The sequence below is a fragment of the Podarcis erhardii genome (genome assembly GCF_964252035.2).
Source record: "Podarcis erhardii genome assembly, chromosome: 10".
NCBI lineage: Eukaryota > Metazoa > Chordata > Lepidosauria > Squamata > Lacertidae > Podarcis > Podarcis erhardii.
In genome coordinates, this window is record NC_138500.1 from 46028741 (window position 1) to 46046715 (window position 17975).

Genomic DNA, 17975 nt, shown 5'->3' on the forward strand with positions numbered 1-17975 from the left:
GCTTCCATACATCACTTTGCTTGGGCTAACTGTTTGCTACTGGGGCTAAAAAGGAGATTGTGAACGTTACAATTAAACCCATCGGCTTTAGCACAAAGTTGTCTCTTGTAGGAAAATCCCATGAAGAAGGTATAAAAACTTTTGTAAACTTTCAATATTTTTTGTACAAAATTTTATTTAAGGGCTGTAGGGTTTCTTGAAGCAATTCTGCTTGTATCTCAGTTAGCAAAAATAAGTTAGCAGGATCATCTCAATTGGCTGCCTGCAGACCAAACAAGGCTTGTTCCGCTTCTTTAGCTTTTTTGCACATGTGAAACATGACAGGAGGTGTCCCGTCCTTCCGTGAACTATGCAACCATTTTTGGGCCGAGTTTGGCATATGACACAGGGCTCCACACCAGAAAGGGGTAAAACTAAATCAGTGCTTTCTTCTTTGACTTCAGCCTCTTCCTTCTCAGGTTCTTTATAGTCTTCTTGGCTTCCACAAAGCATACTGCTAGATGTAGATGGCTGAGAATAGTCCTCACTTTTCTGAGAGTCAGAGCTCTGTTCTGAGTCGTCCTCTGCTTCATCTTCAGGTGTTTTCCCTTTCTTACAGTCAGGAACATCAAAGCCCTCCTCGGGATCCAGTGGTGTGTCATCTTCAATTTTGCCCTCTACAGACTTTTCCGTCTTCTTCTCAGGAAGCCAGTCTTCCTGAAGAGCCCAGCATTTTGGGCAATGGCGTGGAAGAGGCGGGTTCATTTTATTGCACTTGGAGCACTTCCAATAATCCTGTAGTCAATTAGACATGAAACAGTTAAGCTACCATTTACCAAAATAAAAAAAGCAAAGATCAACCATTTTTCTCCTCTGTACAGTCAAAAAACATTGGTGCTATCACCAGATTAAGACATACTGAAATCAGTGGGCTTAGGTCCACTGATTTTAGCGGCTCTATTTCAAGTATTACGAATACCGGATATCATATGCAGATATTACTACACCCACAAGGGGAGGAGGAAGGATGCTCAAGATAGGAAGCATGGGCTGCAATCCCACTAGCCTTCAGCATCATATAAATATTAATTGTGCAGACTGTGGGCTAGCAGGTCTATCAATTTATGTTGCTCAACAGAGGAACAGTTGCACTAGCAGAAAATTGTTTTGCAAGATGTGCAACAAAGTTACCAGCAACTTGCTTATAGTTTTGTGCAACAACGTTCCATTGGTGCAAACCATTTCACCAGTGCTATACTGTACTGCCAAGCAACTTAGTGCTACAGTCAAATCTCAGCTCCTGAATGCCAAAAAAATGGAAGCAAATGCTCCAGTTTTCAAAATTTTTTTGGAAGCCAAACGTCCAACGCGGCTTTCGCTTGAGAGCAGGAAGCTCCTGCAACCAATCGGAAGCCACGCCTTGGTTGTTGAACATTTTGGAAGTCAAACGGGCTTCTGGAACAGATTACATTCGACAACAGTGGTTTGACTGTAGTACATTGCATAAAACCCTTTGTCTAGCTGGCATCTACTGGGGAAAAGTTGCATGACTAGTTGGCTCTTGTGCATTGCCTGGTCAAATCTGACCTATCTAATTGGTATGACACTCATAAATTATAAGAGATCAACAGTCTATTCCTACTGTCCAACACACCCAGTATTCCTAATGTTAGCTGCTTTTGATCTGCTATTTTACTGTTATTTGCTTTGGACATACCCATTTTCCAGCATAGCCTACCCACTAAAGCAACCTTTCCCAACCTTGCAGTCCAAAACATCTGGAATGCACAACTCCTATCAGCCTCAGCCAGCGTGGTCATGCGGTCTGTGGCTAATTGGAATTGTAGTCAAACATTCAGAGGACGCCAGGTTGGGGAATGTTGCTCTAGCACAGTGTTTCCCAACCTTGTGCCTCCAGCTGTTTTTGGACTACAATTCCCACCATCCCTTGCCACTGGTCTTGCTAGTCAGGGATGATGGGAGTTGTAGTTCAAAAACAGCTGGAGGCACAAGGTTGGGAAACACTGCTCTAGCATATACAAAAACATCTAATTTAAAAAGCTGCAATTTACTCTAAATGAAGACGTTACTTACACCTGGTGAAATTTCAGGATCATCATCAAATGAATCCACATCACTGTCTTCAGTCTGATATATAGTTACCTCATACATCTGATAGAAGAAAATGTTTAGATTCCAATTACACAAATATGCTAGGCGTCAGAACTCCAAAGAGACAAACTGTACTGGTGTAAACATTGTATTTCTCTTCCATGAATTACTGAGGTATGATGCAACTGGTTTCAACACTGCAAAAGATCACTGTGGTCCTCTCTACCATTAAAATCAATTGACTCATGAATGGCTTCAATATGTATTGGGACTGTACTCATTTGATTCCAATCATACTTGAAGGTTGTGTTAAATGGAATCCGCTAGACAATACTATATCAAAAGGACAACTGCCAGACAATCTGCCAGACAATACTATATCAACAGGACAACATAATTTACCCTGTTGAGAAATTATGCAACTTTTTTTTTTTTTGCAAAAACAAGTAACTGTAAAAACTGCAGAGGGGAAAGAAGAGGAAGGTATGAAAAATTGTCAGAAAGCTTAACAAAGACTTCAAGTCAGTCTCTATAATCATCTTCTTTTTTAAACCATTTGTCAGATAACTATTTGTGCTTCCCAGAAACTTTTAGGAACTATAACAGTTGGGGGGGGGGGCTTACAAGAAAACCCATAAAGCATATTTGGAGAAGGTCCACAGGACAGTGACAGACAGAGCACATATTTTGATTCAATTCCAGTTAAATGGATGTGATTGGAAAGGCTTTGGTCTAAGATGCGAGTGGCTGCCAGTCTGAGTCAAGTGTTCATAGATTTTCTTCACTACCATTCCAATTAACTTTAAATCTCCTACCTCATCATCGTCTTCTGTAAGCTCAGATTCTTCTTCATTGATACTGTAGTTTTCTGAACAGATAGATTCAACCTCAAACTCAACACTGAATTGATCTGAAACAGAATCCTCATCCAGCCAGTCTGCTGTTTCACTTAAGCTGTCATGATCCTGGAAGAGGTAATAATGTCCTTTTAGTCAAGTTTGTAACTAGAACTAACAGTAATGAAATTAATGGCTTTGAATTCCATAGATAGCCACCTATTTCTGTAAAATACATTGTTTAAATAATCATGGAAATAAGGGAAGAGCTGCTTGAAGAAACAGAAATAAACCTGTGTCAGTATGGGGAGACTAATCAATTGCAGCAAAATTCTGTGTAACTTGTTTTTATTTTCCAACCTGACTAGTTTGTTACCAGTCAGAGATGAATGAGCTGAGGCAGAATTCTAGTGGAAGCAAAGCTGATCTTTTATTATCTGTTGCAACAGTCTTTCTCTTCCCGTCCCCCACCCCTAGTCAGGAGGTGAAGGACCCAGAACAAGGAAAAACCCATCTTTTTAAAGGTTTGCATTTTTGGCATGGAGGACACCCTCTTCTGCAAGTATCAGGGTCACCTGGGATAAGTGTCATGGTTACATCACATACTAGGTGGAGTCAGGTAGACCAGGGTGTCAAATGCCTGAAGATCAGCATGTTTCACAAAGTTCCAGACGGAGTTTACACAAAGTATTGACACTGAAAATAGAGCTTGGGGTAGTCAACATGGTAAGAGGATCCGGCAGGATCTGGAGATTGATTTTATGTAGAGTAGCTGAGCAAACAGGGCAACCTTCTAGGGGAGGGGGTCTGCAACCTTTAAGACAAAAAGAGCCACTTGGACCTGTTTCCGAAGGGAAAAAAAACAAAAAACTGGGAGCCGCAAAACTCGTCATTATAAAAATAACTTTTTTGTCACTTTTTTATTATTTCTTTGTTTGACCCCTCAGAATTACTCCTCCTCATAGAAATAAACGTTAAATTAACAAGTTACCTTTTTTTGTGTGTGTTCTTCACTCCCCTTCAAAACAGTGACCAGCGTTCATGCCCCTTACAATGTAGCGGGCAGACGGGAAGGTGACGTCGGAACGGTGCGTGACTAACGCACGCACCGCCCCCATGCGACGTCACAGCCAGTACAGCGCCCGTCACAGTGGAGTGTTGGGGCGCACAATGCACCTCCTCCCCTCACTAGTATCTGCCCCGGAGCCGCGGCAAAGGTGTAAAAGAGGCACATGCGGCTCCGGAGCCGCGGGTTGCCGACCCCTGTTCTAGGGTGACTAACACGTTACAGATTCTGGGAGCTTCCCTAATGGGCATCCTGCCAACATGACCCTAGGCTTCAGGGATTATGGAAGACCCAAAGATTCTCACAATGCAATATAACATACACACACACTATAGGCTCAAGAATAATACATTTACAAGTGATCTTATACCTAGTTTCTATATAGAAATTCAGGTTTTCCTTGTTTAAGCAGGCTAGAGTGAAAGTATCTGGCTTAAATGTTGAAGAAAGGTGAGGGCATGTGTAGGGTGGTACTTTGAGTCGACGTAAGGATATACTTATTTCATGTGCATCCTGGAGACGTGGCAGGGCACACAGCGATGAATAGAGAGGGGGAAAGGGGGATATGCAATGGGCATTTTTCTGGTAACAATCCTCCCTTGGGGAGCATGGTAAACTTTTCCTATGATGGGATACATATCACTGCATATTAGTAGTTGTCCAAATATGAACAGATTCTGATAACCAAAAATATGTACCACCACATTAAATGTTTTGCTGCAATGACAATCTCCAGAAAAAAACATTATCAATGGGGTTTGAGAGAGAGAGAGAGCAAGCAGGGGTATGGGCCGCTGCACTGAAGAGATGAAACTGGAACAGTGGTTTACATGAAAAGGCTGACACAGTGGGACATTATGAGTTATGTGTCTCAATTCACCCAGGCAGGGACGAAGTGATTTTAAGCTTTCAAGTTAGATCCTTATATTTACTTTGACTAGGGTACTATACATTTCTGAAAACACTTAGCAGTAACAATAGTAGTGGTGAAACACATGTCATCCTAAAATGTCACTTAGAGCTCATTCTGTTTTAACAGCTCCCACCTAAGTATTCAAACACAAATTTTGCTACATAATTGGAAGAAGGTCAAACTTTAATAGTCAGCAATTCAGAGAAACTATCTCTTTTCTGATGCTGTTATTTCTGTTCAGCAGAATTTGGTTTCATTGTTGAAAATGGTCATAACCATTACCAAATGGAAAAGATTCAGGCTATGACCAAAACATATTGGGCGTGGGTGCAAATAGTTTTCAGTAGTTGTTCAAGTATTCTAGACAGCTTAGCACATAAAAAACCCATTAATGGACCTTACTGTTTCTGAATACATGAGATGACTGAATGCTTCCTGTATTTTATTTTATTTTGCTTTTTTTCGGGGGGGGGGTGAAGAATAGCAAATTGCAGAGAAGGGTAGCCTAGAGAACTTCTCTCTGGCATACTGTATACACGGGGACAATTCTACAGTACACTGGAAGGGCAGGTGAAAAAGAGGGCAGGGTTCCAGCTTGTTTACAGCTGTGCAGAACAGGCAATTTCAGCAGGTAATTTGCATAACAAGCTATAACTTCTGAATTTCACTCTTCCACACAACTATGAAAAGTGCAGGAGCACTGTCCTCTATTTCATCTGGTGATACAATTTTAAGACACAATGAGAACCTAAAAAAAACAGGAGAGACTTAAAGAAAATAGTTTCCTCATGAAAGACCATTACTACTTACCGGACTTGATGAAGTGCCTGTGGAACTGCTGATGTTGCTAAGATCACAAGGTAAACCGCTTACTACACACCATGAAAGACTTTCATCAAATGTAAGGGAAATGCTGTCTGATCTATGCCGTTTCAGTCTTTCATCATTCTTATCTTCTAAAGGACTTTCTTCTGCAGGATTAAAAAAAACCCCAACCTCTTAGCAAATACAGTGGTACCTCAGGTTACAGACGCTTCAGGTTACAGACTCCACTAACCCAGAAATAGTACCTTGGGTTAAGAACTTTGCTTCACGATGAGAACAGAAATTGTGCAGCAGCAGTGGGAGGCCCCATCAGCTAAAGTGGTACCTCATGTTAAGAACAGTTTCATGTTAAGAACGGACCTTCAGAACGAATTAAGTTCTTAACTTGAGGTTCCACTGTACTTCTACAAATTTTGCAGTTCCTGATTTTGGTATGGGACTTCTTGGTGCAGTCTCTCTCCCCCTGTCTCTCCTTTCTGCCATGTTATTCCAAAGCATCCAAAAGTACTGATGCCCCTAAGACTTCTCACTGCAGTAATATAATTTTCATCACATTTACTGTATAGTGTTAGAAGCTTGCACAGAAACCACAGGCATTCCAATGTAACAAGCACAGCAATTATACAGCACAATCAGATACATATCTACTCAGAAATCATTTAATTCAATGGTGCTTACACCCAGGTCAGTGAATATAGGACTGCAGCTGTAAAGATGCATAGGAAATCGTACATTTCAGGCGTTAGAAGAGATAATATGTAAATCTCTGAGTGAGGGCCATAGTCTCAGTACAGCACACTTGCTTTAAATAACTTTCTTAGTCTCAGGTCCCATTTGGGAAATGCAAATAATCACTTCCTCTACAATGCTATTATGGCAAATGCAAATAACTATAATGTACACAAGTACTGTTATGAATATTAAAGTAACAATTTCAAAAGGCTGAAGAAAACTGACAAGCAACTGAAAAACAAATAGCTAACATCAGAAGCACTTGTGGGCAAGAAGATTTCAGTTTTCACAAGTTTCTTGGGTGATAAACTTAGCTGAAATAAGGATTATGTGTGAGGAGAATCAGAACTTACAGGGTTAAACAGTTCTGAGTGACGTCTCACATTCTGAGGCATGGCTATGTTCACATAGGGGAGTGTTTCTCTGAGTGTCTTCTTCTTTCGCTTTTGACGGTGAAAGCGGAGGGATGGCAGCAAATTCGCTGGGCTGATTTATGTTGTTATTCTACTCATTAAAGACTATTGGAGATAAGAGAAAAACCTGCTTGCAGTTTGAATTATTACCCACACAAAGCAACAGCTTTCCCCGCTTTGTGAGCCCTGCTAAGAGTGCTAAGAAAGCTGGAAGAAGTTTTTGACCGGCACGGACAGCCAGTGACGCGCAGCGGAAACGTGCCGGACGCCATTTTGGCCTACAGGTTATGGGGGGTCAGCAAAGCTTTGGAAGCTGTTGCCAAGTTGTGCCTGCGTGTGGGGGAAGCCAGCTGAGCTGAGCTGGAGCCAGTTGGAGCTGTGCCTAACGTTTGAGGCAGAGGAGCTCGCTGGGGAGGATCTGATCTGAAGAACCGGGGCCCGGAGGAGCTGCTGTTACGTGAGTACGCTGAGCCCCGGGGGAGAAGATGGCAGACGGCCAGGAGTCATATGATGTCCCGTTTGAAAAGCTCACAACCCAGTCCTGGGATATCTAGGTTAGAAGAGTGAGGGGGTGGGTTTTGGCCACAGGGCTCTGGAGTATAGCCCAGAAGGAGCCGGCACCCCCCACGCCACTTGCTACTGGGAATGACGCAGCAGGCTTTGAGGCTGCTTTGCTGGAGGATAGCAAGCAGAGAATGCAAAGGGAGTTCTGCATGTTGAAAGCAAGCGTGGACGCTTCGCTGTTGCCCCACTTGGAGGGCGTTGAGTCGGCTCAGGCTGCCTGGGAGGTGCTGAGGAGTCTGTGTAAAAGCTCAGCAAGAGACCAGGGCCAGGAGAAAGCCGCGAGCCCAGAGGGGTCTGTTGGTCATGTCCCTGAAGTCACAGCCTCAAGGAGAGCTGCAGACAAAGTAGGGGGGGGGGCAGAGAAGACCAAAAGCAAGTTTGTAAAGTTTTCCACTGTGTGTGACGAGGAGGAACGCCGTTTCAGAGGGGGCAGAGCTGGCACAGAGAGCCCATCCGGTTGCAGAAGGGGGGCCAGGCCCGCTGGAGGCCCAGTTCAGTTTTTTCCCACTCGTCGCTGCTTTATCTGCAAGTCTGTTTACCATTTGCGTCGATCCTGTCCGCGGAGAGCCAGAGAGGCTGAGCAGGATGTCTCCAAGGTCGCTTCCCATGGCAGTCAGTCCAGGAGAGGGTGCCAGCATGGGAATGCGCAGGGAGTACGTGACAAAGGAAGTGTGGAGGATGGTTCTTATCTAGCCTCCATGGCAAAGCTAAAGGACAACTCCAGTGAGGGGAGAGTGCTGCGTTGGGTCATAGACTCTGGAGCCAGTCGTCACCTGATGCCAGCGCCACCTAGTGATGAAATGTGGAACTGCAGGGCTGTTTCAACTGGGAAAACAGTCATTTTTGCTGATGGGTCACAGAGACTTGTAACTACTGTTGGAAATGTGTTTGTTTCTTTCTTGCAGGCGGAGCTGGAGGTCTACGTTGTGCCTGAAATGAAACATTGTCTTTTATCTGTATCTTGTCTTTTACAGGAGGGCTACAAGGTTTGCTTTGAAAATAATGTCTGTTCTATTTCCAGGGGTGGGAGGCAACTGGTCAGTGTTGCAAGGTAGGTTTCAAGATAAAAGCATGTGATAGATTCCTAGATTGTAGGGCATGCAGAAGAGCAAAGGTAAAAGGGTGCAGTTATCCCAGATTGGAGAGGGTAACCACAAAGCCTTTTGAGCTTGTGCACACAGACCTTTGGGGTCCCATGCCAGAGAGTCTGGGCGGGGCCAGATTTGCACTGACGCTGACAGATGATTTTACCCAGAACGGGTGGGTTTTCTCGCTGAAACAGCAAAGCGAGGCAGCGCAACTGATCAAAGATTGGGTTGCGGCAGTGGAACTACAGTTTTCCACCAAGGTGCAGTTTTCAGCGTGACCGAGGCGCAGAGGTCACTGGGTCTGCTCTGCAGAGTTTCTTCCGCCAGAAGGGAATACGTCACAGATTGACGGTTGCTACTTCTCCTCAGGAGATTGGTGTGGCGGAGCGCAGGAGCAAGGCACTAACTGAAGCAGCTGACGCTTTACTGTTTGACTCTGGTTTGCCTCAGAGTTTTTGGGGGGAGGCGGTGAAGACGGCCAATTTCACGATGAACAGGTCCTACAATTCAGTGGTAGGTGACACCCCGTATTTCTTGCTCCACGGAAAGAAGCTGCAGGTGCATTTCTTCCGTGTGTTTGGTTGTGAAGTGTGGGTGCTTGTGCCAAAGGTTCAACGAAAGAAAGGTGACCCGAGGTCCCGGAAAATGATCTTTTGTGGGTATGAGCCTGGGACAAAGGGGTGGAGGTTTGCATATCCAGATGGTGATCAGTCCAGGATTCTAGTTAACAGAAATGCTGAGTTCTGTGAGCAGAATGGTTGGTCAAGGATCCATGCGAATTCTGATGTTCTCTCAGAATGTCTGCTTGATTCTGAGGAGGAGGGAGAGGCAGAAGCTGAACTTGTTGATGAGGACCAGGTCGCTGACCAGGGTCAAGAACAGGATTGGGCATCTCCACAGGTTGTTAAAAGAGAGCCCAAGAGTGAGCCTTTGTCTCCCGTTAGCAAAGTTCAGAAGGCCCGAAGACACAGTAAGTCAGAGGGGGAGTCTTCTGGTACCAGTGAAACACTTGCTGGCCCCAGTGGGTCAGAGGGAGCACCTGAGACAGTGCTTAGACGTTCCACACACTCCACGAAGGGGGTACCACCTGAGAGGTTTCAGGTCACCAGTGCGTGGGTTGGTTTCGCACAGTGCGAACCTGAGAGTTTTGAGAAGGTTCAACAGTTGCCTGAGACAGAAGCCAGGAAGGGGCAAGAGGCAATGGGAAAGGAGTTGAACTCAAAGAGGTCTGTAGCTGTGTCCTCAGTTTCCCTCAGGATGCGAGACGAGAGGGGGTGTGAGGAGAATCTTACAGGGTTAAACAGTTCTGAGTGACGTCTCACATTCTGAGGTGTGGCTATGTTCACATAGGGGAGTGTTTCTCTGTGTGTCTTCTTCTTTCGCTTTTGACGGTGAAAGCGGAGGGATGGCAGCAAATTCGCCGGGCTGATTTATGTTGTTATTCTACTCATTAAAGACTATTGGAGATAAGAGAAAAGCCTGCTTGCAGTTTGAATTATTACCCACACAAAGCAACAGCTTTCCCCGCTGTGTGAGCTCTGCTAAGAGTGCTAAGAAAGCTGGAAGAAGTTTTTGACCGGCACGGGCAGCCAGTGACGCGCAGCGGAAACGTGCCGGACACCATTTTGGCCCACATTATGTTCCCACACAAGCTAGGGAAAAGCAGGAATCCAGGAGTGTTTTTTGCCCACACTGACATCCAGTTATAAGTTGGCAGCTATATGTCTGCTCATAAAGGATGGTAAGCTATGACAAGTTATCACCCAGCACATTGGAGTGAGATGTGCAAAACAGAAGGTGTGGAACTTAGGCCATGGCTCGAAGGGTTGCTCTACTGGGATTTTCAAATAATCGCTTCCACCAAGACACCAGGGAACCAACCCTCAAGCCTGAAGCAGCAAAAAGTCACTCGTCTCACAAACATTTAACTTTGTGTGTTCTATCACTGACTTGAGTTTTGGATACCTGACTTACTATAAGCACTGAAACCGATAAAGCAGAAGGTGAAAAGGCTGTGCTCACCTGTTTCACTGTGTGCTCTTCTCCTAGAAGAACTGGCTTCACTGGATTCTTGCACAGATTCCTGTTTAATTAAAAGCAAACAAATAAGCCAAACCCCTCAGATATCTCTTTAATCTTTACCGTTCCAGATGTTACACTTCAAAGTATGGAAATAAAGAATGTAACATGTAATTAAAATTACCTTTATAGTATTTCCATTTTCTACTTGCCACCTGGACTGATTCACAGATGTGTTAAAATTACTAGAGCCTTCAAAAAGAAATGCATATTGGAAGTCACCAAAAAGGGACAGCAGGAGGTTCAAATACACATTTAAGAACAAACGGATTAATACACTGCAATTCCATAAATATAAATTGCTCAAAATCCTAATTCAGGAATAAAGTATGCATTGGAGTAATGCACAAACATGTGAACAGCAAAAAAATTGTAATAACCTATAAGACAAATCAATGAAGCTTATTTATTGCTTTACATGAATTAATCCTCAAATTCAAGATCTTTTCTATGTTCATCACTTAAAAACTGAACCCAACTAGAACAAATTTTGAGAAATTTGGGGATAGAAAAGGTTTACAACTGGGAATCACACTTCTATTTTGTATGATTTGTGTGTATGATTCACAAATGACAACAACTGCATGGTGGCAAGCAGGTGCATTCTGGAAGACTGGGTTCATCCAGACATTTGGATCTGTTCAGGACCTTAATTGTGGTATTTTAATGAGTGGAATACTAGTTCTATTTTCAACCCACATATGGGTAAGTCAGCTTTCTTACTAGCCACTTATTCATCACCGTCCTAACTGTTCCTATTTATAATTCTTGGGAAAAGCCCAGCAGATAGGTATCCCAATCCAAATAATCCATTTTAGGTGGGGCAGTACAAACTCCCAGCTGTTCCTTTTATAGATGGTTGGTTCTAGTTGTTGTTTTTTTAAATATGATTTTTATTACATTTTCTGCTTTACAATTTCGAATAAACATTTTGCATACTTAAAGATATCAGTGACTTCTCTTCTCTTTCTGTGGTTCATTTTACATATCTTATATCCCTGCATATTTTACAAAAACTATACCAATTGTTTTTCCATTATTACATCCGTCAAAACCTATTTACACTGTTGAATTTATGTATGCAATTATTTTCCATATAGTTTCAGTTACAGCTGAAACAGTAATCCACAGGATACATGGATTATCCCATTTACTATTTATTTGTTTTCCATCATGGAACCCAGGGCAGCATACATGAAGTTCTTGGGTAGCTACCAACCCAGACACTATCCAGAAACTGACCTGCTTAGCTTCCTCAAGGTGATGTCAAACCAACCCAAATCAACCTTACTGTACAACTTAAAATTATCACGTCCTTCCCTCATCCAGGATAAAGAAAAGCATCATTATAGCAAACTAGCTTACCTTGCTGACTGACTGCTGTCAGGTTTTTAGAAATCATCAAACGTAGTTGCCTAAAAAAAAATAAAGTTAAAGTTTATGAACTAGATATTTATATGCTTTCGACACCTTGGTTAAAAAAACCTGGACCCACCCCATGCCGAATAGCAGTTCAAATTATGTGATCTTTCCCCTATCAATTACCTACCATATTTTTCGCTCCATAAGACACACTTTTTTCCTCCTAAAAAGTAAGGGGAAATGTCTGTGTGTCTTATGGAGCGAATGTGTGGTTAATCGCTGGCTCCTTTTCTGGCCCCGCCCCCTTGCCCAGGCATCCATTATTGAATGTTCTGCAGACGGAGGCTGTTTCCCCAGCGACATGTGACTGGCTGATTAGATTATCTGTCTGGAAACTGTAGAAACCGCTCCCTTTCCTTTCCTAAAGAAGCCGCAGAACTATGAGTTGAACCCCATAAAAACAGGATTTTTTTCCCTTTGCAAAGTAAACCCACCATCTTTCACCTGATCCTCAAAAAAACAGGGTGTTTCCCCTTTGCAAAAGAAGCTGCACAACTGTGAGCTGATACCCCAAAAAACGGGGCTTTTCCCCTTCGCAAAAAAAGTTGCACAACTGTGAGCTAATCACCCCCAAAATGGGGCTTCCCCCCTTTCCTCCTCTAAAAACTAGGTGCCTCTTATGGTCAGGTGCGTCTTATGGAGCAAAATTTGTATATTAGCCTCTGATAAAATACAGAGGGTCATATTATATCAAGTGACCCAATATTTTTACCCCATGTCTTCCAATTTTCTTAATATGTTGTACACTTGTTGAATGATCAAAAGTAAGTTTAAATCTAAAATTTAAATGAAATGAAGTACTAACAATAATTATTTAAAAGTGTTACTTCTATCATGCAACAGCAAACTATCCCTCTGCTTTGAAACACCTTTTTAAAAGAAAAGCCTGACTAGCTTTTCAGATACCTTCTAATTGAATAATTTTCTAAAGAAATGGCTGAAGTAACTGATATTATAGTTTGAAGTCTTGTTTATTCTGTTATATTTTACTCTAAGAAGACCCATTTATCCTAAATAGAACTCAATAAGGGAAACATATACAAAATATTTCTTTCTTAATGTGATCCCATTGAGATCCCAAAATGAAATTTTGCAGGTAGCTCTTAGAAATATTAACTAATCAATACATTTTTGGGGACTTTTTAATCATATTAATTTTAATCACTTTTTAAATTTTTAAATGTTGTAACTTAACTTTAAAATTTAAAGTAAGCCCATCATGTGACATATCATGTTAAAGCCCATGAAGTTCTGAAGAGATTGGTATTTTTAGTTTTGAAACATCTCAATTCTGGGCTGAGTTTTTAAGGTTTTTGTGTAGTCTGGTGGCAAGGCCAAAATTGTCAAATTTTTGAAATTTAAAACCCTCATAACTCAAACATGGGATGAAATAAAAAATTAACATTTTAGATTTAAACTTAGTTGTGATCATTCAAAAAGTGTACAAAATATTTAAAAAATTGGAAGACATGAGGTAAAAACCTGGATCATTTGATACTGATTGAACCTTAAAGGCTAGAGCCTTTTAAAAATAAAGGATTATAAAGGCTTTGCTTACTTTACATCAATGCTACTGAATGGGGACAACACAGTAAGTGGGATTCAGTTCTAAGAAATAAAGGCACAGAACTGGACATCCCAGTCACCAGGCAACTCATAGGAGCATCTAAAGGAGGAATAAGCACTCTCCAAAAGATCTTAGATACAACAGGGCTGCTTCAATATGTAGGCCTGGTTCACACATCATGGTAAGCCAAACAGAGAACAAACCTTGGCTATAGATAGTGGTTAAGGAGAGCACTTGGTGTGTTGGGGTGGAGGGTAGAAAACTGAATATCTGGCATGTAAGAATGTGCCAGTAAGATAACACATGTGCTCAGCATTTAATACCAGGCTGCAAAAAATATTTTTACCTGCATTCTTTTATAGAAAAACTCTGTACTCCAAAGATATCACCCAGAAGATCATTTGCACAGTGGACAATATGTTGCTGCTTTTCATCATACAAACGTTTAGACATAATATATTGACCAATATAGAACATTACCTGTAAGAGCAAACATAAAACAATGCACTTTTTTGTAATACAAGATCAACTAGCACACTTCCTAGTTGAGCTCAAGAGTATTACTATACACATTTTAACTAAAATTGTTTCTCATCAAGCTGTAGCACAATCAAGAACTTGAACCTAAGGTTCAGTTATGCAGGTAAAAAGGCAGAACTGAGAATAGCCTACAGTGATAAACTTCTATTTAGCTTTTAAGCTGTTTTGTTTAATTGCCGTTTCATTTTTATATGAATTTCTATTTATTGTTACAGGTTACATATTAAGTTTCACCACAATATTCTCTGCAATAACCCTAACTTACCTCCTTCATAGTAAAAGTCTCCTTTTCTGCACCAGCAAGCTTCAGAAGTTGCAGCAGCAACGGCTTGGGTTTAACCTGGAAACATAAAAAGACGCAGCTCGATTTAAACGGTGATGTTCCTGTTCCAAGATTTTTTTGGGGTCGGGGGGAGGCGGTAGCACCATAACAAAACGAAACAAAAAAAGGAAGAGGCAAATCCTTTAAATGAAACGGGTTTGCGTGGTCCTAGCAGGTTTCCTGCAAACCTAAAAATCTAACATTTGCACTAGAGTCCCTGGGGAAAGGCTCCCCCCCGAATACTGACCAACTTCTCCGGACGCGTTTGGCTGCTGCCAGATGTGCCCTCGATGGGCTGGTCGGTAGTAGAGGCCATCTTAGTCGTATTGCACGTTTCCCTGTGAAGATTAGAAGGAACTTCGGTTAGGTTCAGCGGTTACGGGTTTATGTCCGTCCCCCCGCCAAGGTGTCCCGGCCAACAAGCGGACCCGCTTCAGCCCTCCGGTCGCCCGTCTCCTCACCCGGGTTAGACCGCCGCTTCCGAAAGAAACGCAGCGAAAGGCCCCGCCTGGGGTCGAGTATGAAGAGCGTCGCCTACCGGCCGGACTACGACTTCGTCCGGGGCAAGTCCGGACTTCGCTCCCCTGGCTGACCGCGGCCCGACATGCCCGAGCATGACTCGCAAGATCAACACTGAGTCAGGCGGGAGGGGAGCCCCGACGCCGCCATTGGATCCTCCTCCCCACACAAACACACACACAGCCCTTTCCCTCCTTCTCCGTACCTCAACGGGTCTCCCTCAGGAAGGGCCCTCGCCTCAGTTCTCCCAGGCAGGCTCCGCTTCACCCACCCACACGTAGGGCAAGACACGCGTCTACCTCAACAGCCGAGGAGGCCGAATTCCACGCCGAAGGCCGCCATTTCAGGCCCGACAACGCGGCCATGCCCTGCCTGGGTTTTGCCGCGGCGCAACTGGCTTCTTGGGGCGGCGTCTCTCGAGCGCCCCCGTCGGCCCTGCCCAACCCGGCAGCCGGTTCTTTGCGCCAGTGGCGCGCTTCACGGCCTTTCCTGCAGTGCTTCGGGGGCCGTTTCCCCCCGCTTGGTAGGGTGCGTGTTGAAGCGGGCCTATTCCGAAGGAACTGTCGAATACATTGTTCGTGAAATGCCGCCGCGGCCTTGTCTTTCAAGGAGCCTGTCCCGACAGGCGGGCAGGCGGGTTCCTCCTTGGCGCCACCCCAGGAAGGAGCGGGGCGCCTCGCGGGATGGGAGGGTGGCGACGCGGTGCCTCGGCTGCAAGGCGGCCTCCTCACTGCCACGCTGCGCTTATACCAGAGACAGTAATTGGCTGTGCTCTTCACTTGTAGTGGCGGGGGGGGTGTGTGTGTGGAGATTTAAAGTCCTGGGTATGTGTGTTTTTTACAACGCTGAACATTCCTGCGGTTGGGACCCCGCTACGCAGGTGAGACTCCTCTTCCGACCTATATTCTCATCTCTGGCCCAGATCACACCATTAAAGTGACACATGCAGCTGCATATGCGCCACAGTAATATACACACACGCTCAAACCCTCAACCTAATTATGTGCGTTTGTTTTTTGTTACCAGGAAAATGCCCATTGCATGCCCCCCCCCCACTTTCTGGTTTCTATACATCTTGTTTTGTGCTGCCCTGCGTCCCACCACATGTCCCCAGGATGCACATAAAGTAAGTGCGCCCTTATGTCGCCCAAAGCACCACACTACATATGCTCTCCAGGGAATCCACCCTGCTCCCCCTTACCTGTTTGTCTGGTTCTAATGGAGGCATGGACCACCCCCCCACACCTTTCTTCATCATTTAAGCCAGATACTTTCACTCTAGCTTTGTTAAAAACAAGGGAAAGTTTAATTTCTCTATGGAACAATGTATAGAATTGTTTAATAAATGTCTACACCCTCCATAATCCCCCTTGCCTGAGATCATGTAGGCTGCTACCTATTGGCTTAATTAAGGTTGCAAACCTGCACCTAGTTTCCTTAAGTAAGCCCCACTGCGTTCAGTGGGAATTGCTTCTGAGTAGACAGTGCAGAAGACTGCAGTGTAATTGTGCTATTATCAGCTAAAGAGAGAAGGAGCGGGTAGTATGCCCCAAACAGTCAAGAGTTAGCAAGAGTTGATTCCCAAAGACAACGACCACACTTTTAGCAGGTTCAGGTTAGACATGGACACTGTGCAAACACTACATCCAAAAGAAACTAGGTTATATGGATAAAAAGGGGATGGGGCAGATAGAACAGGGAGAATGCAAAATTAGAACGAGAAATAATACCCCATACTTGTACTTTTTTAGTTCCATTTAAACCCTGTTCATGACTCACCTCATTAGCCCTTATCAGCCAACATTCATAGAAACATTGAATTGTAGAGTATGGTCTTATAGAGTACTTATAGAGTATGGTCCAATATATGGTCATATAATCCAATGGTCATATAGTCCAATGGTCATATAGTCCAACCCCCTGCAATGCAGAAATTCTGCCCACAGCCATCCCTGGGTGGGATTGAACCTCCAACCTTCTGGTTAACAGCGACATACTGACCCATTGCGCCAGGCTCAATTATGGGCAAGTGTTCTTCTAACCTCTGCCCTTTCCTCCAGCAGCCCTTGAGATTTTATCAAGTTGGAAAAACTAGCTTACTTTTGAAATAGGATTTTAAAGGAGGAAGTTGGAAGGTGGGGCAACAAATTATATTGCTTCTGCGAACAGAATGCTGAAGGCTATAGCTTGTGAAAGAAGTCACAAGGTCTTAAAAAAAAAATTGCAGTCCCAGCTAAGTCACACACCAGGCTAAACAGCATTTCAGAAATTATTAAGATGTTTTTGCTTTTTAAAAACCCCCAGCAGTCATGTTGTCAATGAGGAAGTTAACTTTCTGAACAAATTGGCATCTTGTGGGAACAAGACATGAAAACAAAGTCAGTGAATTGAGAGAGAATTGCTAGTTACTTAAGCATAGTTACCCACCAATCACTAAAAGTACTAAAGTTGCTTGTAACATAATGAACACTCCTCATTTTGGCATATCTCCAGTGGAAAACCACCATGGTGACAGTGTGCTTGCTTTAGTGTTATCCTAAGGGCACACAGTACCCAAGCATAAGCCATGCAAACTCGAGTCCATGTCATGCATGATTGTGCAGTTTTCAACTATTTGTACAGGTGAAGGGATAGCAATAGGAGGCAAAGGTATTGTTTGAGAGTTAAAATGTAAAAGGTAAAGGACCCCTGGACAGTAAAGTCCAGTCAAAGGTGATTATGGGGTTGCGGCACTCATCTTGCTTTCAGGCTGAGGGAGCCAGTGTTTGTCCACAGACAGCGTTCCGGGTCATGACTAAACCGCTTCTGGCGCAACAGAACACCGTGACAGAAACCAGAGTGCATGGAAACGCCATTTACCTTCCTGCCACAGCAGTACCTATTTATCTATTTGCACTGGCATGCTTTTGAACTGCTAGGTTGGCAGGAGCTGGGACAGAGCAACAGGATCTCACCCCATTGTGGGGATTTGAACTGACTTTCCAATCAGCAAGCCCAA

General features: G+C 43.6%; 1 protein-coding gene across 4 annotated transcripts; it reads right to left on the minus strand.

Moving 5' to 3' along the window:
• Nucleotides 1–155: 155 nt before the first annotated feature.
• MDM2 (MDM2 proto-oncogene) lies at nt 156–17003 on the minus strand. 4 transcript variants are annotated; one of them, XM_081877746.1, is made up of 11 exons: nt 16979–17003; nt 14706–14796; nt 14402–14476; nt 13943–14076; nt 11973–12022; nt 10732–10799; nt 10551–10611; nt 5717–5877; nt 2907–3056; nt 2074–2151; nt 156–774 (listed from the first exon to the last, which is right to left on the minus strand). In XM_081877746.1, exons 2-11 carry the CDS (start codon nt 14772–14774, stop codon nt 223–225), a joined length of 1398 nt encoding a protein of 465 aa, XP_081733872.1. In that variant the 5' UTR covers nt 14775–14796; nt 16979–17003; the 3' UTR covers nt 156–222. The 4 variants fall into 4 exon arrangements, with proteins under 4 accessions (XP_081733872.1, XP_081733871.1, XP_081733869.1 ...); XM_081877745.1 differs by lacking the exon at nt 16979–17003 and adding an exon at nt 15277–15700; XM_081877743.1 differs by lacking the exon at nt 16979–17003 and adding an exon at nt 15183–15699.
• Between the last annotated feature and the right edge of the window lie 972 nt (nt 17004–17975).